At 37.7% G+C, this 27,740-nt stretch overlaps 1 protein-coding gene across 4 annotated transcripts in view; it reads left to right on the top strand.

The window, feature by feature from the left end:
- Positions 1–25,990, top strand: part of LOC149137965 (putative inactive purple acid phosphatase 27) — a 357,459-nt gene extending 331,469 nt beyond the window's left edge. For all 4 annotated transcript variants that reach the window (XM_089453021.1, XM_089453020.1, XM_089453018.1 and 1 more), the window contains 2 exons: positions 24,828–25,137; positions 25,316–25,990. In XM_089453021.1, coding sequence (XP_089309147.1) covers positions 24,828–25,137; positions 25,316–25,624 — 619 coding nt within the window. In that variant the 3' untranslated portion in view covers positions 25,625–25,990. The remainder of the gene's footprint in view (positions 1–24,827; positions 25,138–25,315) is intronic.
- Positions 25,991–27,740: the final 1,750 nt, after the last annotated feature.

Genomic DNA, 27,740 nt, shown 5'->3' with positions numbered 1-27,740 from the left:
ATGGGATCTGGGCATCGAGGGATGTGACGGTTCAACTACCCTCAGGGGTGAGCGGGTTTGTACAAGGGAAGATCACACAGATCTTCCATCAAACTTTAGTGATATGCTAATGACTTGGGGGATTCACCAGTATGGCAGGATGTCCAGCAGGAGGAGATCAGGGGGAACACATGCAAATGAGGGTTTATCCCCATGGGGATTGGACTGCATCTTCAGGAGTCTAATCTTGAAGTGCACGGGATCGTTTACTCAAGAGGGCAACTTCTTGAGGGTTTTCTTAGGATTTTACGTTGTCAAGGTGCTCTACTTGTGCAGAGGGATTTTGGCAACTTTATCTTATGGGACAACGAGTGGAGCGAAGGAGGCTTCCCATGGGTCAAGTTGGTTTGGGACCCTAGTGTCACGGGTTTTATTCATGTGGGGGTGGTGCTACAGCGAGGAGTAGTGCAGTGGCGCATTTGGGACCTTGGCATTAGGCCAACATGTTGAGTAGCAGCACAGGATGATATTGCTTGAGGACAAGCAATTTTTGGCAGGGAGGATTGTAATATTCCCAATTTTTGTGCATGCAAAAATAACTAAGAGTTTTGACAATTTTTGGCGATATTAAATAAAAAAGAGAAAATATTATTTTGTGGGAGAAAAGCTGAAAAATATTATTTTATGGAGAATGGCGGCAAAATAATATTTTATTGAGAAAGGAGGCAAATGATTATTTTATTCAAAATGGCGGCAAGAAGTCTCCTAGTGGAAAATAGGCCCCACTAATAAAACACTGGGGAAAAAGGAGAATCTAGAAGCTAGAAGGAGGCTCCATGGAGAATTATAAATAGAAGAGAGACTCAATTGCAAATCATTCTAATCTATCTATCTCATTGACAATTGAAAGGAGCTCAAGTGAGTTCAAGAGTTTCAAGTGAAACTCAAGCTAATTTCGGTGGACTTCGAGTGCCACCCTAGTTAGCTATTTGGGGAAGATTAACTCAGATCTTCCATTAGAGCTTATTTGTTTGGTTGATTGAATCTTCTCTTGAGATTTGACGAGTATTTCATTTGCAGGAGATTATTGGCATTATCATTAAGTTTGCAGGGCTATTCGTCTTATTCCTGGGGCCAAGCATAATTGTTTCAAGGAGGGTTGAGTCCTTGTGCAAGATTGATAAATCAGCCTCAGAGAATTTAAGGCATCACAGAACAGTATTATTGTTGCATCAGACCTGTGCTTTCAGGAGCTGTCTTGGAGAGGCCGAGTAATTGTTGTTTCGAGATATTGGCACCAGTTTGAGGAGATCGAATTACTAAGTCAAGAAGTCATGGTTCCAGATCAGAAAATCACAGTTGTATGCCTGTAGCAGCTCATTATAAGAGGACTGATACTTCATTTCAGATCTCATATTTTTGTGGGCCACGTGATTATTATTAAAGCAGACTTGTTCTCCATCTCTATCCCAAGGAGGAAGTCTGAGTTATTGAAGTTTACAGGCAGATTTTGCATGGGGCCGAGGTTTGGTCTATGCTAGGGCCGAATTGTTCAGCCTAATTCCAGTCCATCAGTTGAGATGTGAGCTTGAAGCAAAGATAAATAACACATTTCCAGGTTGCACCTCTTGCAGGGTTTAATGATCAACAATATAGGCTGAATTTTATTCTCAAGGAGGGCCGATTTATTCACCATGAATTTTCAGTGCCAAAAAGGGGAGCTGCGTGCATCATTTTGAGAGGGACAATTTAAGGACTGATATAACAGCGTTTTGAGAAGGGAAGCTGCATCATTGTTGCCAACATACCGGGACGTATAATCCTGGTTTTTCTAGTACCCATATGATTGTTATGCTAAAGTTGTTTGCTGGAAAATACACCCAGGTTCTACTGCTCTATATATGTTCAATATACTCCCACTTAAATCAGATATATATTGTTAGTGCTTGAGTTTACTGTGATCTGGGCTATTAATCAGCATTGTACTCACTTTTTGGTTTTAATATAAATCAATCTTTCCCTCATAATTGTTCACATTCCAGTTTGTACATGAATTGTTGGTTTGATGTTACTGTGCTGTCCATTGAAGAGAAAATTTCTGAGTTTGCACTTAAGTGTTTGCCAAAGGTGTCAAAAACAATAATTAAATATTTTGGAAACATTTGCTTGAAGGAGCTAGAATTGTGCACTAAATCCCTTAAGATTGGCTTGGTTGATTTATTATTGCTGTAGCCTAGCACATTTTTGGTATCTATTGTAAAATTACCATTAGGAATATTACACTGCCCAATAAAATTGTCAAGGATAGAAACCTTGGTATACCAACTTCATATGCATCCTTGTCCAAAAAGTTGCATAGGAGATCGGAGGGTCAGATACGAGAATCTGTTGTGAACTGAATGAAAATCAGCCATGCACCGAATCTTTTGAAACATATTGAAAGCATGGAAGATTACTGAAGTGAATTCAGAATATCCCCAATTCAGCTAGGATGTTAGTGGAATTATTTTATTCCCCTGAACATGTTTTGATAACATAGTGATAGGAACTCTTTCAATGTGGTTGTAACTTGTCCATCCCATATATGTGCCCCACACTTCACATCCATTAAGAAGGGAAGGGGTGAATATGTGAAAATACTATCACCGCAACCACTGATTTATATTACCTACTTATTTTCCAATAAGTTATTTACGAAAACCCTTCAGTAAACATTAAAATAAATTCTGCTGCAGATATCACACCATAATACAGAAACAAATACATGCACAAGAATCAAACACATCAACACAGATATTTTGGACAATTGTCCCTGGAAAAACCCAATGCGGGAAAACCGGTGCAGCAGAGGAGGATTTTATTAATCAGCTATTCTTGAGTACAACTAGGTGCCAAACTAGCTTACCCAACAGAGATAAATTCTACAACACCTTTTCCAGACTCAGTGTTAGACTTGCTGGCCTCTGCGCAGCTCCCAGACCATCTGCGTCAGCTCTTGCCTTTCTGCGTCAGCATTGGGCCTCTTTGCGTCACCCACGCAGGCCCTCTAGTGACTACGCAGTCCTGCTGCCTCTCTAATCTCTGCGCTGATCTTCTGGTACGGTCTCTGACTCTCTGTTCCGCACTCGCTACCTCTTGTTGCAATCCAGACCCATAGTTCAAATTTCTCAGCAAACCCTGCTCCAGAAATCGAACTGATTGATCTCCCTCAGTATATCTCTAACTGACCCTCAAGTCCCCTTTTATACTTTTCCTGTTGATGAATCAACGGCCGAGATTAAGTCCCTAATCAACGGCTAAGATTAAAATAGACTTGATCCTTATTTTTTGGAAGCTTCTCATCCTTATCTTTATTAATACCCATTAATATTTTTATTTCCCTAAGTTTAGACTTAGGAACTCATTAAAAATATTAATTATTTTAATAACTCTTCATTCTGATGCATTTTTCTAAAACGATTTCTGGGTTTTGGAGATCTCATGTGCTTTAGCTTCTCCACCAATTTTCATGGCTAGAGCACATCTGATGCCACCGAAAATCAACACTACCTCTTAGCGAGGACCGTGCCGGCGTGCTCTAGTAATACTCCACACTGAGCATCACTCCAATTATACGGCACCGGTACCTATGCTAATGCTAGGCCTCCCTGCCCAACATCCTCTGCACTGTTGCATCCTGTACTGTTGCCCATGGCTCTATCACTACCACTACTACATCTGTACTGCAGCTCCCTCTGCATCCGTGTTGTTGCTGGTCCTTCTTCCCAACACTGCATCTGCACTGCAACCCCTTCTCATCATGCTACATCGTGCTACTACTAACTGCTACTGCACTGCAACATCATACCCATTTCTGCTACTGAAATGGATTCTTTATCATCCCCATCTTCTCCCTGAAATAATCAAATTTGGTTCTTCCAAGGGCCTTGGTAAGGATGTCTGCCACCTGTTCTCCTGTAGGAGTGTAGCTCAACTATACAGCTCCTCGTTGGACACACTCTCTAACAAAGTGAAATCGAATATCAATATGCTTTGACCGCTCGTGAAACACTGAATTCTCAGAGAGCTTGATCCAACTCTGATTATCACACATGATCCTGGTCGCCTCCATCTTTCTTCTGAATAGGTTCACAAGCATTTTTCTAAGCCATATGGCGTCGCACGAAGTTGTGCTTGCAGCCTGTTGACCACTATTGGTCAACTACCCATGCAGTACACCCCCCTTTTCTTTGCAAAAAGGGGCAGCACCTGATCAGCGTTTCCGTGCCATCCTGCAGTCATCAGCAGCTTGATCATTTTAATTGTAAACCCAGTCTGCATGTATTAATTGTAAATAATCTTAGCAGATATGAGTCGTGTATGTGAATTGCCTAGGTGGACCTAACTTTCTAATGGTAATCTATGTCCCGGAAGGTTTTTCGTCTCACCGATCCATGGATCGGCAGAGTTTTCCTTCAAACCTGACCCCAAAGCCGAGATGGATTTTGTCATTGGAATTTTAGGAGAATCCTAGTGTGTTGATCTGCTAGATTATAGTTGTGTCGCAGAACTGGGTGTTTTGTGAGGGTCTGTATTAAGTGGGTTTGTCCCCTTGAGTTGTAAATTGTAAAAAGTCATCATGAAATGTGTCTTGAGGGTTGAAAATGTTTTAAATCCCCTCGTGAGTCCTAAGTCCTAGGTCCTAGGTGATGTTTCCAAAGGCTTGGTTCGATGATCCATTTAAAAAATGAAATAAAATAATAAAATAAATAAAAATTAAGAAATTTAAAAATTTAAAAAATTAAATAAATTAAATAAATAAAAAATAATAAAAAATTTAAAAATTTAAAAAATTAAATAAAATAATAATATTTTTTTAAGTGAATAAATCGACGGATGAGATCAAGAGATGTCTTGATCCTCATCAACGGTCGAGATCATTTCTACATGGATCATTCGAACTAGCCGTTGGGATCATTTCCTTTATATAGGGTCTTAGGTGGTCATTTCAGATCATTGGATCTGTGAGTCTGATACTGAAGAAGCTCTCTTGTAAATTTGTTTCTGGTTAATAAAAGAAGACTTTGGGGTCCATATCTTGCTGGTGTTACTCTCTTAAAATGCTGTGAGATTGTTTCATTTTCTGCATATGTTATTTTCAGCCGTTAATAATAGCTTTTTGTAGAGTAGTGTGGGCATAGGTATCTTGTTCACTTGCTAGGATTTGGGTGCTGTTAGGGTTTCTGAAGTAATGGCAGGTATCTCCATTACTTCCTGAGATCTAGCAGCATTTTTGTCCTCTTTATTGACAGTTGTTTTGAGCTGTGCAGAAAACATCATTGAAGGAAATTTTGTGGGTGTTCGGGGAAGTTCTCGGCTGAACCAGCCAACTCCCGCAAGCATTTTTTGCTGAGCCCAGTTGGATTTGATCCTGGGTCTATCATTCGGTTTATTTATTTGATTTGCATGAGATATTTTTCTGAAGTTCTTCACAGTGAAAACCTCAAATTTTTATTCTTAAAATATTTTCTATGCTTACTGCTAAATCTGGCTGTTAAGGGGCCAAATCTGTACATTAAACAACTGTTTTAGGGTTTCAAATTTTTTGATCTAGGGTTTTAAAATTTTGCTTCATACAGTTTTCATTAGGGTTTTTAGTGTTGGTTTTATGCATATATCATTTTTTTTGGGTGATCTGGTCTATTTCAGGTTGCAGGATTGTTAAAGTTTTCTGAAACCCCTCATCCGTGCCATATTTCGCTAGTAACTACACACCCGGGGGATCAGTTTGCCTGCAAAATCCTTGCTGCTGCATATACAGGCTAGATCCATTTGCAGGCCAATCAGGAAAAGGAAATGCAAATGCGTCTCATAAATCGCCACTGGAGGATGCATGTTTCAAAACAAATGATGTAATACGTCTGCCGTCCTCACTATCGGGCCAGAGCAAGCAAAATCATACCCAGCATTCCATCACGCCAGACAAACAGTGTTTTTTTTTCGTCGATGTATGATCTTCATTTGCACACGGCATCAATTCGATTTCAAGCCGCCGACAGTCCTGTCCTGCTGATCGATTTGATTAGGGTCACGATTTCATTGCTTTATCATCAACGTTCACCCATATTTTCTGTCTATTCTGAAATTAGCATCACGATTTACATCTGCATGAGATCAACAGCGTATTTGAGGACCATCGAAAAACTGTTACGGGTTCATTCTCACGTTTTCTCAAACGCAGCATCAAGAAATCCGCTGCCATTTGCTCAGCGTCTCAAGAAATCGTTGTGTCGCCACAGGTATCCATTATGCTACATCTGCAGCGTTATCAAACAGGTAAATCGAATTTTTTTTGCATTTCGTGGCCATATGCGTAGCTCAGAGCCTCAGGTATCGTTTTCGAAACCGCATATGAACCTGCAAAAAACACGCAAACCCTCAGGTAATTTGATTTTCATTTCGCAATACGTGTTCTGCGTTGCTAATCTGGGTCAGGTATCATCGTTTTGGGTTTATGAATATATTTGCATAGTTTTTTTTTTATTTACGTTTAGTTCAGATTTACTTAGGTTTAGATTTAAATTTTTTTTTATATAGCTTTGTTTTATATTTAAAATCGATTTTAGTTTTAGATTTTAAGTTAGATTAACGTAGATTTTTTATTTTAATTTATATTTAGTTAGGTTTTGTTTTATAGGATTTTAATTTGTTTTTATTAGATTTGTTTTATAAACTTTTAGATTTTGTTTTATAATATAAAAAAAATATATAAGAAAATTGGGTTTGGGTTAGATAGACTTTAAATTAGATTTTATTTTATTTTAGTTTTGTCCTTTAGACTTTAGATTTAGGATTTTAATATAATTTTAATTAGTTTTCATTTTGTTAGTTTTAATTTAATAAAAAGTCAAGAAAATGTTCTGGTTTTGTTAGAATAGATTTTAGATTTTAAATTTTTAGATTTTTAAATTTTAGATTTTTATAATATAAAAAAATAAAAAAAGGAAAAGGATTTTAGCCTTAGTTTTGTTTTTTTAGTTTTAGATTAATTTTTTTAGATTTCTTCTGTGTCAAAAAAAAAAAAAAATTTGAAAAAAGTGTAAAAAAATTTTGTGGAAAATTCTCTTTATCAGATCCAATCATTTTCGGGATTTGTCATATCTTTCATGCTGAATTTTTCAAGTCGAGATACGAATACGATATCTGGTTAATGGTTTATGATTCGTGGTGGTTTAAAAGCATTCATCTTTTTTTAAAATTTTCAATTGCCGGATATCGTTTTGGTCATGTGATTTCGCTGTTGACAAATGATTGCTGTTCACGGTTTATGTTTCCTTGTCATTTAACAAGTAATCATTTTAATAACAATCTTTTAAGGCACTAGTCTGCTCAATTAATCAAATCCATCGAGTGTTTTTTATATCGTATCTCGTGTCTCCCAACCAAATGGTCGACAGTTGGTCTCATCATCTCCCAGGGACTACCCCCCTTAGCTGCGGGAGACAGGCTTAAACGGAGGGATCGGGGATCAGAGTGACAGCCCCCGTTCTGAGCGTTGTCGTGTCAATCTGCGCGACAACATTTTTTGGCGCCGTTGCCGGGGACTCTTTGTTCTCGGTGTTTCAACGACAATCTTCCTTCTCATTTTTATCTTTTCATCTGGGCCGGCAACGCCAACATTTTTTGGCGCCGTTGCCGGGGATAGAGTTTTTTTGTCCCTGGTGTTTCAACGACTTTTCATCATTCATCGTGCATCTTTCTATCATTCGTTTGAGCCGGCAACGCCAACATTGTTTTGGCGTCGTTGCCGGGGACAGTTTTTCTGTTCCTGGAGTTTCATCGACATTTCATCTTCTCATCTTTCTCATCTCTCATTTGAGCTGGCAGATTCCATCTTTGGGGTTATCATTTGGATCTTTCATTGCCTTATTTTTTCGTCACATCATCAATATCTATTCGGTGTGTTTCTTGTTTGGGTGGCGACTCCATTTTCTTATTTTTTCCCAGACAAGAAGCCGCTCGCATATCTGTTTGTTGATTACTTTTTGGATCCTAGAATCAGACTCATTGTTCAAGTGGCGACTCCACTTCTTTCATCTCTTGATTTTCTTGAGCAAAGATCTATTTCTATCATCCATTTGATCCCTTATTGTTCATCATGGATTATTCATTTAAACCATGTCATTTTACTGATAATCTCCATGATCTTCCGAGAGAGGCCATTTCTAAATTATTTAAGTTCTCGGGTGGTGATTCGGTCACTGTTAAACAGCATTTAAACATGTTTACTTGTGTAATGATCTTATATTGTAGATTTCCTCAATATAATCATGAAGATTTCAAGATGCGTCTATTTGTCCATTCTTTAGAGGGTGATGCCTTGAATTGGTTTAATAATTTTCCTAATGATTTTTTCACTTCTTTACAAGACATTCTCAATGCTTTTAAAGATAGATATGATAGTCCAAACAGCTTGCCTTCTGCCTCTAAAATTGTGCAACAGAATGAAAGTAATTTGATAAGCGGTCCAGCTGAAAGATCCCAAGACGATTCATCATGTCAGAATGTGTCATCCACCGGAAATATTGCAGATCAAGTTCATGATAGTGAAAAATCAGGGACAAATGACAATGAAAGGGAAGAGCAAAAGCAAATTTTACGAGATCTAATGATGCTGGTGAGAAATATGGAAATCAATCAAACTAATTATGTCAATGATGTGAAAACTTTATGCACCCACCTGGAAAAACGTAATAGGGAGACTGAGGTCACGCAAAATCAGCATGCTAAAGAAATTGAGGCCATGAAAACTAAATATGAAACAGAAATTGGAAACATGCATAGCAAGATGTCAGTCTTAGAGGAAAATATGGTGACCATGAAAGCTGATCATGATAGGGAAATTGACTCTATGCAAAACAAGTTACTAACTATGGAAGAGGAAATGACTATCATGACGTTCAATCATAATAATCAGTTGGCTGACATGCAAGCGAATCATAAAGAAGAAATAAATTTCATGCAGCATTACTTGATGGACATAAAGGAAAAGAACAATAAAATGATAAAAGACATGGAAGAACATCATGCCAGACAAATCGATGATATAAAGGTTGAACACTCTAGACAGATGGATGCCATTAGAATACAGGTTCAAAGGTTTCAGCAATTGGAAGATGAAAGAAACCAGGTGACATCAATAGATCAGGAGCCTTCTCATGTGCTGCAACAAGCTCCATCTTATTATGAGGAGGTTATTGATTCGATTGAAAGATGGTTAATTGAAGGTGATCCGGATAGACTTAAGATTGATAAAGATCAGATGCGGGCTAAAGAAAGACATATCACGCATACTTCATCTGATAGTTTTGAAACAGAAAGTTCCAGGTCATCAGTAATTGAACCTGCCAGAAAGAAAAAGCGTAAGAGAAAGAAAAAGAGAAGAAGATTTGACGCATCAGACGGCCGTGAGCAGCTTGATTTTCGGATAGGAAAAAGTCCTACCTTATGCAGAATTGGACATGGTACATCCGACAAGCAGCCGACAGATTTGCCTGAAAGCAGGCAAATGCTCAGTATGCACTATATTGAACACATCTGATGCCGTAGGGCATCCTTTGTATCGTATTTCTAACCCTACTCCTTGTTTTTTCCGCATTTTCGTTTCTGCTTTAGATAGTTAATAAATGAAGAGCTTTTATCTTTCCTGTGCTTAATGTATATGATGATTTTGGAATGGACGCTACTTATTTTTATCTGTGTTGTATGGGTGCAGATTCTGGATTCTCACATTCCTACAGTGCAGCAACGTGTCCCCAAGTAGAGCCAGATGTTGACCACTACTGGTCAACTACCCATGCAGTACACCCCCCTTTTCTTTGAAAAAAGGGGCAGCACCTGATCAGCGTTTCCGTGCCATCCTGCAGTCATCAGCAGCTTGATCATTTCAATTGTAAACCCAGTCTGCATGTATTAATTGTAAATAATCTTAGCAGATATGAGTCGTGTATGTGAATTGCCTAGGTGGACCTAACTTTCTAATGGTAATCTGCGTCCCGGAAGGTTTTTCATCTCACCGATCCATGGATCGGCAGAGTTTTCCTTCAAACCTGACCCCAAAGCCGGGATGGATTTTGTCATTGGAATTTTAGGAGAATCCCAGTGTGTTGATCTGCTAGATTATAGTTGTGTCGCAGAACTGGGTGTTTTGTGAGGGTCTGTATTAAGTGGGTTTGTCCCCTTGAGTTGTAAATTGTAAAAAGTCATCATGAAATGTGTCTTGAGGGTTGAAAATGTTTTAAATCCCCTCGTGAGTCCTAAGTCCTAGGTCCTAGGTGATGTTTCCAAAGGCTTGGTTCGATGATCCATTTAAAAAATGAAATAAAATAATAAAATAAATAAAAATTAAGAAATTTAAAAATTTAAAAAATGAAATAAATTAAATAAATAAAAAATAATAAAAAATTTAAAAAATTAAATAAAATAATAATATTTTTTTAAGTGAATAAATCGACGGATGAGATCAAGAGATGTCTTGATCCTCATCAACGGTCGAGATCATTTCTACATGGATCATTCGAACTAGCCGTTGGGATCATTTCCTTTATATAGGGTCTTAGGTGGTCATTTCAGATCATTGGATCTGTGAGTCTGATACTGAAGAAGCTCTCTTGTAAATTTGTTTCTGGTTAATAAAAGAAGACTTTGGGGTCCATATCTTGCTGGTGTCACTCTCTTAAAATGCTGTGAGATTGTTTCATTTTCTGCATATGTTATTTTCAGCCGTTAATAATAGCTTTTTGTAGAGTAGTGTGGGCACAGGTATCTTGTTCACTTGCTAGGGTTTGGGTGCTGCTAGGGTTTCTAAAGTAATGGCAGGTATCTCCATTACTTCCTGAGATCTAGCAACATTTTTGCCCTCTTTATTGACAGTTGTTTTGAGCTGTGCAGAAAACATCATTGAAGGAAATTTTGTGGGCGTTCGGGGAAGTTCTCGGCTGAACCAGCCAACTCCCGCAAGCATTTTTTGCTGAGCCCAGTTGGATTTGATCCTGGGTCTATCATTCGGTTTATTTATTTGATTTGCATGAGATATTTTTCTGAAGTTCTTCACAGTGAAAACCTCAAATTTTTATTCTTAAAATATTTTCTATGCTTACTGCTAAATCTGGCTGTTAAGGGGCCAAATCTGTACATTAAACAGCTGTTTTAGGGTTTCAAATTTTTTGATCTAGGGTTTTAACATTTTGCTTCATACAGTTTTCATTAGAGTTTTTAGTGTTGGTTTTATACATATATCATTTTTTTTGGGTGATCTGGTCTATTTCAGGTTGCAGGATTGTTAAAGTTTTTTGAAACCCCTCATCCGTGCCATATTCGCTAGTAACTACACACCCGGGGGATCAGTTTGCCTGCAAAATCCTTGCTGCTGCATATATAGGCTAGATCCATTTGCAGGCCAATCAGGAAAAGGAAATGCAAATGCGTCTCATAAATCGCCACTGGAGGATGCATGTTTCAAAACAAATGATGTAATACGTCTGCCGTCCTCACTATCGGGCCAGAGCAAGCAAAATCATACCCAACATTCCATCACGCCAGACAAACAGTGTTTTTTTTTTCGTCGATGTATGATCTTCATTTACACACGGCATCAATTCGATTTCAAACCGCCGACAGTCCTGTCCTGCTGATCGATTTGATTAGGGTCACGATTTCATTGCTTTATCATCAACGTTCACCCATATTTTCTGTCTATTCTGAAATTAGCATCACGATTTACATCTGCATGAGATCAACAGCTTATTTGAGGACCATCGAAAAACTGTTACGGGTTCATTCTCACGTTTTCTCAAACGCAGCATCAAGAAATCCGCTGCCATTTGCTCAGCGTCTCAAGAAATCGTTGTGTCGCCACAAGTATCCATTCTGCTACATCTACAGCGTTATCAAACAGGTAAATCGAATTTTTTTTGCATTTCGTGGCCATATGCGTAGCTCAGAGCCTCAGGTATCGTTTTCGAAACCGCATATGAACCTGCAAAAAACACGCAAACCCTCAGGTAATTCGATTTTCATTTCGCAATACGTGTTCTGCGTTGCTAATCTGGGTCAAGTATCATCGTTTTGGGTTTATGAATATATTTGCATAGTTATTTTTTATTTACGTTTAGTTCAGATTTACTTAGGTTTAGATTTTTTATATAGCTTTGTTTTATATTTAAAATCGATTTTAGTTTTAGATTTTAAGATAGATTAACGTAGATTTTTTATTTTAATTTATATTTAGTTAGGTTTTGTTTTATAGGATTTTAATTTGTTTTTATTAGATTTGTTTTATAAACTTTTAGATTTTGTTTTATAATATAAAAAAAAAATATATATATATATATATAAGAAAATTGGGTTTGGGTTAGATAGACTTTAAATTAGATTTTATTTTATTTTAGTTTTGTCCGTTAGACTTTAGATTTAGGATTTTAATATAATTTTAATTAGTTTTCATTTTGTTAGTTTTAATTTAATAAAAAGTCAAGAAAATGTTCTGGTTTTGTTAGAATAGATTTTAGATTTTAAATTTTTAGATTTTTAAATTTTAGATTTTTATAATATAAAAAAATAAAAAAAGGAAAAGGATTTTAGCCTTAGTTTTGTTTTTTTAGTTTTAGATTAATTTTTTTAGATTTCTTCTGTGTCAAAAAAAAAAGAAAAAAAATTTGAAAAAAGTGTAAAAAAATTTTGTGGAAAATTCTCTTTATCAGATCCAGTCATTTTCGGGATTTGTCATATCTTTCATGCTGAATTTTTCAAGTCGAGATACGAATACGATATCTGGTTAATGGTTTACGATTCGTGGTGGTTTAAAAGCATTCATCTTTTTTTAAAATTTTCAATTGCCGGATATCGTTTTGGTCATGTGATTTCGCTGTTGACAAATGATTGTTGTTCACGGTTTATGTTTCCTTGTCATTTAACAAGTAATCATTTTAATAACAATCTTTTAAGGCACTGGTCTGCTCAATTAATCAAATCCATCGAGTGCTTTTTATATCGTATCTCATGTCTCCCAACCAAATGGTCGACAGTTGGTCTCATCATCTCCCAGGGACTACCCCCCTTAGCTGCGGGAGACAGGCTTAAACGGAGGGATCGGGGATCAGAGTGACAGCCCCCGTTCTGAGCGTTGTCGTGTCAATCTGCGCGACAACATTTTTTGGCGCCGTTGCCGGGGACTCTTTGTTCTCGGTGTTTCAACGACAATCTTCCTTCTCATTTTTATCTTTTCATCTGGCCCGGCAACGCCAACATTTTTTGGCACCGTTGCCGGGGATAGAGTTTTTCTGTCCCTGGTGTTTCAACGACTTTTCATCATTCATCGTGCATCTTTCTATCATTCGTTTGAGCCGGCAACGCCAACATTGTTTTGGCGTCGTTGCCGGGGACAGAGTTTTTCTGTTCCTGGAATTTCATCGACATTTCATCTTCTCATCTTTCTCATCTCTCATTTGAGATGGCAGATTCCATCTTTGGGGTTATCATTTGGATCTTTCATTGCCTTATTTTTTCGTCACATCATCAATATCTATTCGGTGTGTTTCTTGTTTGGGTGGCGACTCCATTTTCTTATTTTTTCCCAGACAAGAAGCCGCTCGCATATCTGTTTGTTGATTACTTTTTGGATCCTAGAATCAGACTCATTGTTCAAGTGGCGACTCCACTTCTTTCATCTCTTGATTTTCTTGAGCAAAGATCTATTTCTATCATCCATTTGATCCCTTATTGTTCATCATGGATTATTCATTTAAACCATGTCATTTTACTGATAATCTCCATGATCTTCCGAGAGAGGCCATTTTTAAATTATTTAAGTTCTCGGGTGGTGATTCGGTCACTGTTAAACAGCATTTAAACATGTTTACTTGTGTAATGATCTTATATTGTAGATTTCCTCAATATAATCATGAAGATTTCAAGATGCGTCTATTTGTCCATTCTTTAGAGGGTGATGCCTTGAATTGGTTTAATAATTTCCCTAATGATTTTTTCACTTCTTTACAAGACATTCTCAATGCTTTTAAAGATAGATATGATAGTCCAAACAGCTTGCCTTCTGCCTCTAAAATTGTGCAACAGAATGAAAGTAATTTGATAAGCGGTCCAGCTGAAAGATCCCAAGACGATTCATCATGTCAGAACGTGTCATCCACCCGAAATATTGCAGATCAAGTTCATGATAGTGAAAAATCAGGGACAAATGACAATGAAAGGGAAGAGCAAAAGCAAATTTTACGAGATCTAATGATGCTGGTGAGAAATATGGAAATCAATCAAACTAATTATGTCAATGATGTGAAAACTTTATGCACCCACCTGGAAAAACGTAATAGGGAGATTGAGGTCACGCAAAATCAGCATGCTAAAGAAATTGAGGCCATGAAAACTAAATATGAAACAGAAATTGGAAACATGCATAGCAAGATGTCAGTCTTAGAGGAAAATATGGTGACCATGAAAGCTGATCATGATAGGGAAATTGACTCTATGCAAAACAAGTTACTAACTATTGAAGAGGAAATGACTATCATGACGTTCAATCATAATAATCAGTTGGCTGACATACAAGCGAATCATAAAGAAAAAATAAATTTCATGCAGCATTACTTGATGGACATAAAGGAAAAGAACAATAAAATGATAAAAGACATGGAAGAACATCATGCCAGACAAATCGATGATATAAAGGTTGAACACTCTAGACAGATGGATGCCATTAGAATACAGGTTCAAAGGTTTCAGCAATTGGAAGATGAAAGAAACTAGGTGACATCAATAGATCAGGAGCCTTCTCATGTGCTGCAACAAGCTCCATCTTATTATGAGGAGGTTATTGATTCGATTGAAAGATGGTTAATTGAAGGTGATCCGGATAGACTTAAGATTGATAAAGATCAGATGCGGGCTAAAGAAAGACATATCACGCATACTTCATCTGATGGTTTTGAAACAGAAAGTTCCAGGTCATCAGTAATTGAACCTGCCAGAAAGAAAAAGCGTAAGAGAAAGAAAAAGAGAAGAAGATTTGACGCATCAGACGGCCGTGAGCAGCTTGATTTTCAGATAGGAAAAAGTCCTACCTTATGCAGAATTGGACATGGTACATCCGACAAGCAGCCGACAGATTTGCCTGAAAGCAGGCAAATGCTCAGTATGCACTATATTGAACACATCTGATGCCGTAGGGCATCCTTTGTATCGTATTTCTAACCCCACTCCTTGTTTTTTCCGCATTTTCGTTTCTGCTTTAGATAGTTAATAAATGAAGAGCTTTTATCTTTCCTGTGCTTAATGTATATGATGATTTTGGAATGGACGCTACTTATTTTTATCTGTGTGTTGTATGGGTGCAGATTTTGGATTCTCACATTTCTACAGTGCAGCAACGTGTCCCCAAGTAGAGCCAGATGTTGACCACTACTGGTCAACTACCCATGCAGTACACCCCCCTTTTCTTTGCAAAAAGGGGCAGCACCTGATCAACGTTTCCGTGCCATCCTGCAGTCATCAGCAGCTTGATCATTTTAATTGTAAACCCAGTCTGCATGTATTAATTGTAAATAATCTTAGCAGATATGAGTCGTGTATGTGAATTGCCTAGGTGGACCTAACTTTCTAATGGTAATCTACGTCCCGGAAGGTTTTTCATTTCACCGATCCATGGATCGGCAGAGTTTTCCTTCAAACCTGACCCCAAAGCCGGGATGGATTTTGTCATTGGAATTTTAGGAGAATCCTAGTGTGTTGATCTACTAGATTATAGTTATGTCGCAGAACTGGGTGTTTTGTGAGGGTCTGTATTAAGTGGGTTTGTCCCCTTGAGTTGTAAATTGTAAAAAGTCATCATGAAATGTGTCTTGAGGGTTGAAAATGTTTTAAATCCCCTCGTGAGTCCTAAGTCCTAGGTCTTAGGTGATGTTTCCAAAGGCTTGGTTCGATGATCCATTTAAAAAATGAAATAAAATAATAAAATAAATAAAAATTAAGAAATTTAAAAATTTAAAAAATTAAATAAATTAAATAAATAAAAAATAATAAAAAATTTAAAAATTTAAAAAATTAAATAAAATAATAATATTTTTTTAAGTGAATAAATCGACGGATGAGATCAAGAGATGTCTTGATCCTCATCAACGGTCGAGATCATTTCTACATGGATCATTCGAACTAGCCGTTGGGATCATTTCCTTTATATAGGGTCTTAGGTGGTCATTTCAGATCATTGGATCTGTGAGTCTGATACTGAAGAAGCTCTCTTGTAAATTTGTTTCTGGTTAATAAAAGAAGACTTTGGGGTCCATATCTTGCTGGTGTTACTCTCTTAAAATGCTGTGAGATTGTTTCATTTTCTGCATATGTTATTTTCAGCCGTTAATAATAGCTTTTTGTAGAGTAGTGTGGGCACAGGTATCTTGTTCACTTGCTAGGGTTTGGGTGCTGTTAAGGTTTCTGAAGTAATGGCAGGTATCTCCATTACTTCCTGAGATCTAGCAGCATTTTTGCCCTCTTTATTGACAGTTGTTTTGAGCTGTGCAGAAAACATCATTGAAGGAAATTTTGTGGGCGTTCGGGGAAGTTCTCGGTTGAACCAGCCAACTCCCGCAAGCATTTTTTGCTGAGCCCAGTTGGATTTGATCCTGGGTCTATCATTCGGTTTATTTATTTGATTTGCATGAGATATTTTTCTGAAGTTCTTCACAGTGAAAACCTCAAATTTTTATTCTTAAAATATTTTCTATGCTTACTGCTAAATCTGGCTGTTAAGGGGCCAAATCTGTAGATTAAACAGCTGTTTTAGGGTTTCAAATTTTTTGATCTAGGGTTTTAAAATTTTGCTTCATACAGTTTTCATTAGGGTTTTTAGTGTTGGTTTTATGCATATATCATTTTTTTGGGTGATCTGATCTATTTCAGGTTGCAGGATTGTTAAAGTTTTCTGAAACCCCTCATCCGTGCCATATTTCGCTAGTAACTACACACCCGGGGGATCAGTTTGCCTGCAAAATCCTTGCTGCTGCATATACAGGCTAGATCCATTTGCAGGCCAATCAGGAAAAGGAAATGCAAATGCGTCTCATAAATCGCCACTGGAGGATGCATGTTTCAAAACAAATGATGTAATACGTCTGCCGTCCTCACTATCGGGCCAGAGCAAGCAAAATCATACCCAACATTCCATCACGCCAGACAAACAATGTTTTTTTTTTCGTCGATGTATGATCTTCATTTGCACACGGCATCAATTCGATTTCAAACCGCCGACAGTCCTGTCCTGCTGATCGATTTGATTAGGGTCACGATTTCATTGCTTTATCATCAGCGTTCACCCATATTTTCTGTCTATTCTGAAATTAGCATCACGATTTACATCTGCATGAGATCAACAGCTTATCTGAGGACCATCGAAAAACTGTTACGGGTTCATTCTCACGTTTTCTCAAACGCAGCATCAAGAAATCCGCTGCCATTTGCTCAGCGTCTCAAGAAATCGTTGTGTCGCCACAGGTATCCATTCTGCTACATCTGCAGCATTATCAAACAGGTAAATCGAATTTTTTTTGCATTTCGTGGCCATATGCGTAGCTCAGAGCCTCAGGTATCGTTTTCGAAACCGCATATGAACCTGCAAAAAACACGCAAACCCTCAGGTAATTCGATTTTCATTTCGCAATACGTGTTCTGCATTGCTAATCTGGGTCAGGTATCATCGTTTTGGGTTTATGAATATATTTGCATAGTTTTTTTTTTATTTACGTTTAGTTCAGATTTACTTAGGTTTAGATTTAAAATTTTTTTTATATAGCTTTGTTTTATATTTAAAATCGATTTTAGTTTTAGATTTTAAGTTAGATTAACGTAGATTTTTTATTTTAATTTAAATTTAGTTAGGTTTTGTTTTATAGGATTTTAATTTGTTTTTATTAGATTTGTTTTATAAACTTTTAGATTTTGTTTTATAATATAAAAAAAAAAAAAAATATAAGAAAATTGGGTTTGGGTTAGATAGACTTTAAATTAGATTTTATTTTATTTTAGTTTTGTCCTTTAGACTTTAGATTTAGGATTTTAATATAATTTTAATTAGTTTTCATTTTGTTAGTTTTAATTTAATAAAAAGTCAAGAAAATGTTCTGGTTTTGTTAGAATAGATTTTAGATTTTAAATTTTTAGATTTTTAAATTTTAGATTTTTATAATATAAAAAAATAAAAAAGGGAAAAGGATTTTAGCCTTAGTTTTGTTTTTTTAGTTTTAGATTAATTTTTTTAGATTTCTTCTGTGTCAAAAAAAAAAAAAAAAAAAAATTGAAAAAAGTGTAAAAAATTTTTGTGGAAAATTCTCTTTATCAGATCCAGTCATTTTCGGGATTTGTCATATCTTTCATGCTGAATTTTTCAAGTCGAGATACGAATACGATATCTGGTTAATGGTTTACGATTCGTGGTGGTTTAAAAGCATTCATCTTTTTTTAAAATTTTCAATTGCCGGATATCGTTTTGGTCATGTGATTTCGCTGTTGACAAATGATTGCTGTTCACGGTTTATGTTTCCTTGTCATTTAACAAGTAATCATTTTAATAACAATCTTTTAAGGCACTGGTCTGCTCAATTAATCAAATCCATCGAGTGCTTTTTATATCGTATCTCGTGTCTCCCAACCAAATGGTCGACAGTTGGTCTCATCATCTCCCAGGGACTACCCCCCTTAGCTGCGGGAGACAGGGTTAAACGGAGGGATCGGGGATCAGAGTGACAGCCCCCGTTCTGAGCGTTGTCGTGTCAATCTGCGCGACAACACAGCCATATATTCTGCTTCAGCTGAGCTCAGAGCTACGGATTTCTATTTCCTACTGCACCAGGAGGTCATTCCCTATCCAATGTTGAAACAATACTCAGAGGTACTTTTCCAATCCACTGAACTTCCAGCTCAATCTGCATCAGTAAATCCACTCAATCTGATATCCTTACTCCTGGTGTACAAGAGTCCATAATCGACTATTCCCTATATATATCTGAGAACATGTTTGGATGCTGCCCAGTGCGCCCTCTGTTGAATTTTCTAAGTCTATCCGTTAGAAAATTAATCTGTATTCTGCTGGTTTATTTCTTCTACTTGTAAATTCTGAACAAGTTATTTAAAACATTTAAATACCAAAATAAACACAATACAGTCACAACATCTACAGATCATCAACTGAAAGAAAACAAGCACACAAGTGACATCGTTATTTTTGGACAAATGTCCCCGGAAAAACCCAATGCAGGAAAACTAGTGCAGCTATTCTGAGGGTTTATTATTATGCAGTATTTCCTTGAGTACAACTGGGTGCCTAACCGGCTCACCCGACAGAGAAAAATACACGGCAGCAATACCTCTATATTCGGAAACAGGTATTCAAAAAACCTGTCCCATGAAACCCTCTCTAGCGACTTTGAAGCTCAGTGCTGGCCCTTTTGGTCTCTGTGTCAGCCCCAGGACCCTCTGCGTTAGCCCTCTGAGGCACTACATAGCCTCTGGGACCCTCTGCGTCACTTCAGCAGCCTCTGCGTGGATGACACAGTCCCTCTGGCCTCTGCGCTGTCTCTGTTGGGCTCTGTGTGGCCTGAACTGGTTGCTGCTCTCGCTCTCCCTGCTTCTGCGCTGGTCTCTTAGTACTGTCTCTATCCAGTACTCACTGCCCCTCGTCGTTGATCACTGATTCACTTTTTCTTAGCAACCCCACTCTAGAAAAATGAATGACTAATCACTCTGGTGTGTTCTCTAACTGACCCTCAAGCCTCCTCTTATACTTTTCCTGTTGGTCATTCAATGGCCGAGATTAAATCTCTAATCAATGGCTAAGATTAGATTTGGCTTGATCTATGACTTTTGGAACCTTCTAACCCAGTTTTATATTAATACCCATTAATATTTTATTTCTCCTAAGTTTAGACTTAGGAACTCCATTAAAAATATTAATTATTTTAATATCTCCCAAGCTGGGTACAATTTGTCCAAACTATTTCTGGGTCTTGGAGATCTAATGTGCTTTAGCCTCTCCACCAATTTTCATGGCTAAAGCACATATGATGCTACCCCAAATCAACACCCTCTTTGGTTCCACCATGAACTGACTAAGGGTGTTGACAGCGTAACAAATGTCTGGCCTGGTATTAACTAGATACATCAGGGACCCTATGAGCTGCCTGTATAAGGTGGGATCAACATCCTTGTCTTCTGACGCATCAATTTTCTTCCAGTTGGTAATCATTGGAGTAGCCATGGGTCTATAATCCTGCATCCTGCATCTCTTCAGAATTTCTGTAGCATATCTCCCTTGCCCAAGGAAGATCTCCCCCTTTTGCTGCCAAACTTCCAACCCCAGGAAATAATGCATTTGTCCCAAATCCTTCATGTCAAATTCTGTGGCTAGATTCTTCTTGCAGTCCTCGATGAGCCTGGATGATCCTGTCAGGAAGAGATCATCCACATATAATACTAGGATTAGAGGCTCATTCTCTACAACCAGATAGTAGAGATTTGGATCTGCGTCACTCTTGACAAATCCCATCTTCTGCAAGTAGCCATCAATTCAACCATACCATGCTCTAGGTGCCTATTTCAGCCCATACAAGGCTTTCTTCAATCTGCATACATGAGACTTCTTCTCATGTGTCTCAAAGCCTTCTGGCTATTCAATGTATACCTCCTCTTCTATCACCCCGTTCAGGAATGCTGTTTTGACATCCATCTGATGAATCTCCCATCCCATCTGTGTTGCAAGAGATATCACGGTTCTAATAGATGTATACCTGGCTACTGGGGCGAAGGTCTCTTCATTGTCAATTCCTTTCTTCTGAGTATACCCCTTAGCCACAAACCTGCCTTTGTATTTTTCCACACTGCCATCTGTAGCATATTTAATCTCCATCTCGAACCTACCACCGATCTGTCTTGAGGCCTCGGCACTACCTCCCAGACATCGTTCACCATTATGGAGTTGTATTCCTCTACCATCGCATCCAACCAAACCTGATGTTGAGCAGCCTCCTGAAAATTGGCAGGCTCCCCATCCTGAGCTACTAATGTTTGATATCTATTTGGCTGTTTTCGCTCCCTTTTATTGTTTTTTGGTGCACTGATGAAATCCTCTGCATCTCGCAGAATTTGACAAAGTTCCCTGCTCGTTCTTCCTCTGGTAGCAGGTGCTTCTGTTAGCTCCTCCTCCTCCTGTGATTCTTCCTGATCTGAGGAAGAATTCTTTGCTTCCGTTGGTTGAACTGGTTTGACCAACGGCTCATCTTTTCAGTGCACCTCGAAGACATTTCTCGAGATTTTTTGAAGGCCCTATCCTCCATGAACTTCACATCTCGTCGAACTACTACCTTCCTGCCCCCTGGAAGATAGATTTTGTATGCCTTAGTGTTCTTGCTATATCCCACTAGATATCCTTTCTCTACAGTTTGATCTAGCTTCTTCCTTTTTTCCTCGGGTATGCGGCAATATGCTAACCTCCCAAATATCCTGAAATGACTGACTCTAGGTGTCTTCCCTGTGAAGACTTTCTCTGGAGTAATCTTGCCCAATGCCCGATGAGGAGTTCTATTCTGAACATAGACTGTTGTGTTGCATGCTTCTACCCACAGGAACTTTGGCATATCTTGATCATACATCATGGCCCTAGTTGCTTCTACGATAGTCCTGTTCTTTCTTTCTGCTACTCCATTCTGCTCCGGATTGTAAGAAGTTGTCCACTCTCTTCTGATGCCTTCCTTAGCGCAAAAATCAGTGAAGTCCTTATCAACATACTCTCCACCATTATCTGAGTGCAAACTTTTATTTTCTTCCCTGTCAGATTCTCTACCAGAGCCTTGAACTCTTTGAATTGATAGAAAACCTCGTCCTTGGTTTTCAAAAAATAAATCCAAGTTTTCCTTGAGTGGTCATCAATGAAGGTGATGAAGTATTCGGCACCACTAAGAGCTTTAGTGGACATAGGTCCGCAGATATCTGAGTGTATCAATCCTAGTACACTCTTGGCCTTGTTTTTACTTCTAGGAAATGCCGCTTTGTCATACTTTCCCAGAGCACATCCTCTACATACATCATCTCGTTCTGTACTAAGATCCAAAACTCCTGTTACAGGTTTCCCGAGAATTCTCAGAGCCCCATGGTACAAATGTCCCATTCTTTTGTGCCATAGTTCGTTCAAATCCTTGTCTCCATGACTCCCTATCAGTGCCATTGGTGATTCTAGTTGTAATTTGTACAACCTGTTACTTTTGATCCTGATCTACACTTTCTTTTTCTAGCTCGGGTGTTTGACGTATACTTTCTCCTTGATGAAGAAAACGTCATAGCCCTTGCCTTGAAGTTGCGATACAGAAAGTAAGTTCATCCCCAGTCCTAGTACATGCAACACATTGGTAGCACAGAACTGTTTTTGTTTGAAAAACTATGGTACCCTTCCCTACTGGAGTACACTTTGCCTTATTCCCCATGGTGATCTGAAAATTCATCCTTTCCTCCTGATAATCTGAGAAACATTCCTGGATTCCCATCATATGCTAGGAGGTTCCACTGTCTATATACCATACCTCTGATGATGCAGAGCTAGTCACACAAGCAACTTCTTCCAATCTGGAAGCCAACATAGAGAAATCAAAATTATTGTCTCTTGTGCAATTTTCTAAAAATCTGTGCGAGTCTCCTGACGTAGATGCCTCTGCATCATGGTCTCGACCCATAATTGATTTTCCCTTCCTGTCTCTGATTACTTGCTCTGATACCATGTGAAAATTCTATCACTGCAACAACTGATTTATTTTACCTACTTATTTTCCAATAAGTTATTTACAAAAACGCTTCAGTAAACATTAAAATAAATTCTGCTGCAGATATCACACCATAATACAGGAACAAATATATGCACAAGAATCAAACGCACCAACATAGATATTTTGGACAATTGTCTTCCGAAAAACCCAATGCGGGAAAGTCAGTGTAGCAGAGGAGGATTTTATTAATCAACTATTCTTGAGCACAACTGGGTGCCAAACTGGCTTACCCAACAGAGATAAATTCTCCAGCACCTCTTCCAGACTCAGCGTCAGACTTGTTGGCCTCTGCGCAGCTCCCAAACCCTTTGCGTCAACGCCTGCCTCTCTGCGTCAGCACTGGGCCTCTCTGCATCACCCACGCAGGCCCTCCAGTGATTGCGTAGTCCTGTTGCCTCTGCGTCTGCCTCTCTAATCTCTGCGTTGATCTTCTGGTACTGTTTCTGACTCTCTGTTCCGCACTCGCTACCTCTTGCTGCAATCCAAACCTCTAGTTCGAATTTCTCAGCAAACCTCGCTTCGGAAATCAAACTGACTGGTCTCCCTCAGTATATCTCCAACTGACCCTCAAATCCCCTTTTATATTTTTCCCGTTGATGAATCAATGGCCGAGATTAAGTCCCTAATCAATGGCTAAGGTTAAAATAGACTTGATCCTTATCTTTTGGAAGCTTCTCATCCTTATCTTTATTAATACCCATTAATATTTTTATTTCCCTAAGTTTAGACTTAGGAACTCATTAAAAATATTAATTATTTTAATAACTCTTCATCCGGATGGATTTTTCCAAAACGATTTCTGGGTTTTGGAGATCTCATGTGCTTTAGCCTCTCCACCAATTTTCATGGCTAGAGCACGTCCAATGCTACCCTAAATCAACAAACTAGTTTGTGAAAGGGATAAATCTTGCCCTGAATTTTTTTCTATTGAAGCTGGAAATATTGTTGCTTAACGGGTGTTATTGTTGCATAACCTTTGTTAAATCTTACTTCTACTGCAAGAATCAAGCTGAAGATGGTCCAGAAGATACCCAATCCAAGCAAGTATAAGATGATACCACCTTCATCAGCTGTCCTCTATATGTCAGATTTATAGTGGATGCTTCTTTCTTGGACATGTTGAATGCCATAATATTTGTCTTTCCAAGATTACCCTGTAGGCCATGCTCATCACAAAATGAATTGATAACATCAAGTTTTTCTGAAGACCTGCAATTGAGTGAGATAGTAAAACAATGTCTGCAAATAGTAAGATAGAAAAGTAGATTCCAGAAAGAATGTAGCCACTTATCCTCTAATTCATCGGTATATAAACCAAGAGTGTTGTGATAGCAGACATCATTGTTTTAGTCTGATTGTACTGTGGATAAATTTTGTTAATGCCCATTTTTGTATGGATTTGACTAGTATTTGCTTCTTACAAGGTCATTCCCATTAAGATCTGGTATGCATGGCAGTAGTTGAAACTTGAAAAGCCTATGTTTATTAGCAAGAAGGTTGGTAATTATTGGTTGCTGACTACATTTGTGACAAAAAACCGAAGAGTTGAAATTGTTTTTTCAATACTGGCAACATGGTGAGGAATTTCTATGAGAAATAAGAAGGCACTTTTGTGAACAAATGTTTGTATGTAAGGACATAGCCTTAAGTAATGACATTTTTATCAAAAAAGTATGAAAGAAACCAAAGCAACACGCCAAAATATGGGGACAAATGTTCTACTGCTTCGCACTAAATTAGTTTAAATTCCATGGCAAGTTATTAAATACATATGGAAGCAGTGGAATCAACCTTAATAACTGATATAGACTCCATGTAAAATTTGCAAATACTTCCAAAACGGAGCTTTCCTTCTTCAGTTTGGCTTACTAAAAGGAAGATGGGAAAATTAGCTTTCAGGTGTAGCTTCTTTTAGACGATGAAAGACTATCAAATACTATTAATTCATTCTTTTCAAGCAAGTGTAATTGTGAGTGTTCTGTGTATGTCATTGTTCAGGTACTCTACCGACTATGGCATGTTCCATTTCTGTATTGCTGATTCAGAACATGATTGGCGAGAGGGAACAGAGCAATACAAGTTCATCGAGGAATGTTTTGCATCTGCCGATAGACAGAAGCAGCCCTGGCTTATCTTTATTGCTCATCGTGTTCTAGGCTACTCCTCAGCCTCCTGGTATGCAGAGGAGGGAGCATTTGAAGAGCCTATGGGGAGAGAGATGCTGCAAAAGCTCTGGCAGAAGTATAAAGTGGACCTTGCCTTTTATGGCCATGTTCACAATTATGAGCGAACATGTCCCATTTATGAGGTAAGCTCGTTTTCCAATTGATGCATTGAGATGTCTTGGAACAACAATGGTGTTATACTGTGCAATTTTGTGTGCCCTTCTTCCTTGTAATCTTCATGGGACTCTTTTATAAAGTGAGTTTTTAAAAAAAAATGTCATTTGAAGGAGCATTCATCTTGGTTTTTTTGTCATGGTGCAGAACATATGTGTGAGTTCTGAAAGGTCTCACTATTCTGGTACGTTCAATGCAACCATACACGTAGTGGTTGGTGGGGGAGGTTGTGCCCTAGCTGATTATACTACTCTACAAACCAGTTGGAGTTATTTCAAGGACCATGATTATGGATTTGTTAAGCTCACGGCTTTTAATCATTCTTCTTTGCTGCTCGAGTACAAGAAAAGTTCAGATGGGAAAGTTTATGATCAGTTTTGGATAACAAGAGAGTACAGGGATATTCTCGGATGTGATACCATTGGCAACTGCCCCTCTACTACCTTAGCTTCATAAATTGGGATACTCATAATAATAATAAAATTAAAAGAAATATTATGCCCCTGGGGTATTTTGGGACATTCGTTCCACACTTATTGTGGATTTGGTAGAAAGATGGGTTCAGTCTTGTTTGACTTCACTGTCAAAGTTATATGGTTTCCCATATGAAGATTACAAGGTCCTACTATGTTCAAGGATTTTCTGTGTCTCTGTCCAAGTGTGGTTACATTAAATTATTCATTCATTCCCTTCTATGTAATGAATAAAATGCAATTCCTATATGTCAAATTAATGCAATTGTTATGTTCAATTTGGGTGAATATGAAATCAGATTGTAATCATACACAGAATAGAATGGAACAGTTAGCATTACCAGCACAATCATGTGTAGCACCAAGGAACCCTGAAAATGCCATCTCTGAAGCTTCTAGAAAAAAGTGCAAGACGTGAACAATTCATCGCTGCTCCAATATTCATGTGCCAAAGTAAGATGTACTATGAAATAAAAATTGAGTGCAGATAAACATGAAGTAATTATAGCAAAAAAAAAAGTCATCAATATCTCATCATTGCCGGCAACAAGATTATAAATGATCCCAGCTCGAAAGGTCTATGGATTGAAAAAGCAAAGTTATTGTTCTTGTTATATTAATAAGGTATTTTCTTTGTAACTTGTGAGAGTATTTTATGTATCATACATGGGTGAAGTTTTGTTCTTGAATGGTTATATATGTACTAACCTAAGTCATGTAACAATGGAAAATATGGACATGAGTGTCTAACATGAGACACAAATATATCTATATATTACAGAAATAAAATAGGCATAAAGATGTAAGTTATTTTAAGATTTTAAATTTAGAATTATATTGCATCAAACACATACAAATACACTGTAGATAATGTATATAGAAGTATAAATTGTACTTTCTTATTTAATGTGAACAAAAATAATGCATAATTAAGATCATAAATGGAAATACAGATGGAAAATATAAAATAGGGTAGAATAATCTCATAACTCATACTTTGTAGATCTTATAATAAGAGTCATTAGTATTATAGTCATAAACATTGGCATTATGCTCTATTTTATATGTTGGTGTGGCAGGTGATGTTTTATCGTTGTTGTTGTCAAAAGTGATTAAAAATAGGGCTGATGTATTAAGATATGAGTGTTGATACTTTGAACATAATTTACTGATGCCATCAAATGAGAAATTAATAATTAGTCAGCATTGAGATATGCATGAATTGAGTGTGGGACATGCAACCTAACTAGGGCATATGTCCCATGAGTGTCTAACACTTAGGTAACATTGACATTGACATTGTGCTCTATTTCATATGTTGGTGTGACCGGTGACGCCTTACCGCCATTGTCAAAAGTGATTAACATTAGGGATGATGCATTAAGATCCGAGTATTGATACTTTGAACATAATTGACCAATGCCATCAAATGAGAAATTAATAACTAGCCAACATTGAGATACGCATGACTTGGGTATGGGATGTGCATCGGACATGCAACCTAACTAGGGCACATGTCCCACGAGTGTCTAACTATTAGGTAACATTGATATTGGCATTATGCTCTATTTCATTTGTTGGTGTGGTAGATGATGCCTTATCGTCATTGTCAAAAGTGATTAGCATTAGGGTTGATGCATTAAAATCCGAGTATTGATACTTTGAACATAATTGACCAATGCCATCAAATGAGAAATTAATAATTAGCCAGCATTGAGATATGCATGACTTGAGTGTGGGACATGCAACCTAACTAGGGCACATGTCCAATGAGTGTCTAACACTTAAGTAACAAGTGTCATCAGTGTCTAAGTGTACTCAACAATACAAGGATTGACCTAAAAGGAAAGTGTCTTGTGATGAATTTCTCAATCCATATGTACATATTACACACTTAAATGCAAAAAAATGAATTTTGCATTGGCTTACCTTGTAAAGATAAACTCTAGAATGAATTTTTCCACCCACGTGTACATATTACACACTTCAATGTAAAAAAATGAATTTTGCATTGACTTACCTTGTAAAGATGAATCTCTCTCTCTCTCTCTCTCTCTCTCTCTCTCTCTCGCACACACACACATACATAATCCCCCTTC

This window comes from Pinus tabuliformis, chromosome X, assembly GCF_031772625.1.
Source record: "Pinus tabuliformis cultivar Carrire ecotype Pingquan chromosome X, CPIR1, whole genome shotgun sequence".
In the NCBI taxonomy this organism is placed as follows: domain Eukaryota; kingdom Viridiplantae; phylum Streptophyta; class Pinopsida; order Pinales; family Pinaceae; genus Pinus; species Pinus tabuliformis.
The sequence above is the reverse complement of the archived record's forward strand: the minus strand, read 5'-3'. Positions and strand labels throughout refer to the sequence as shown.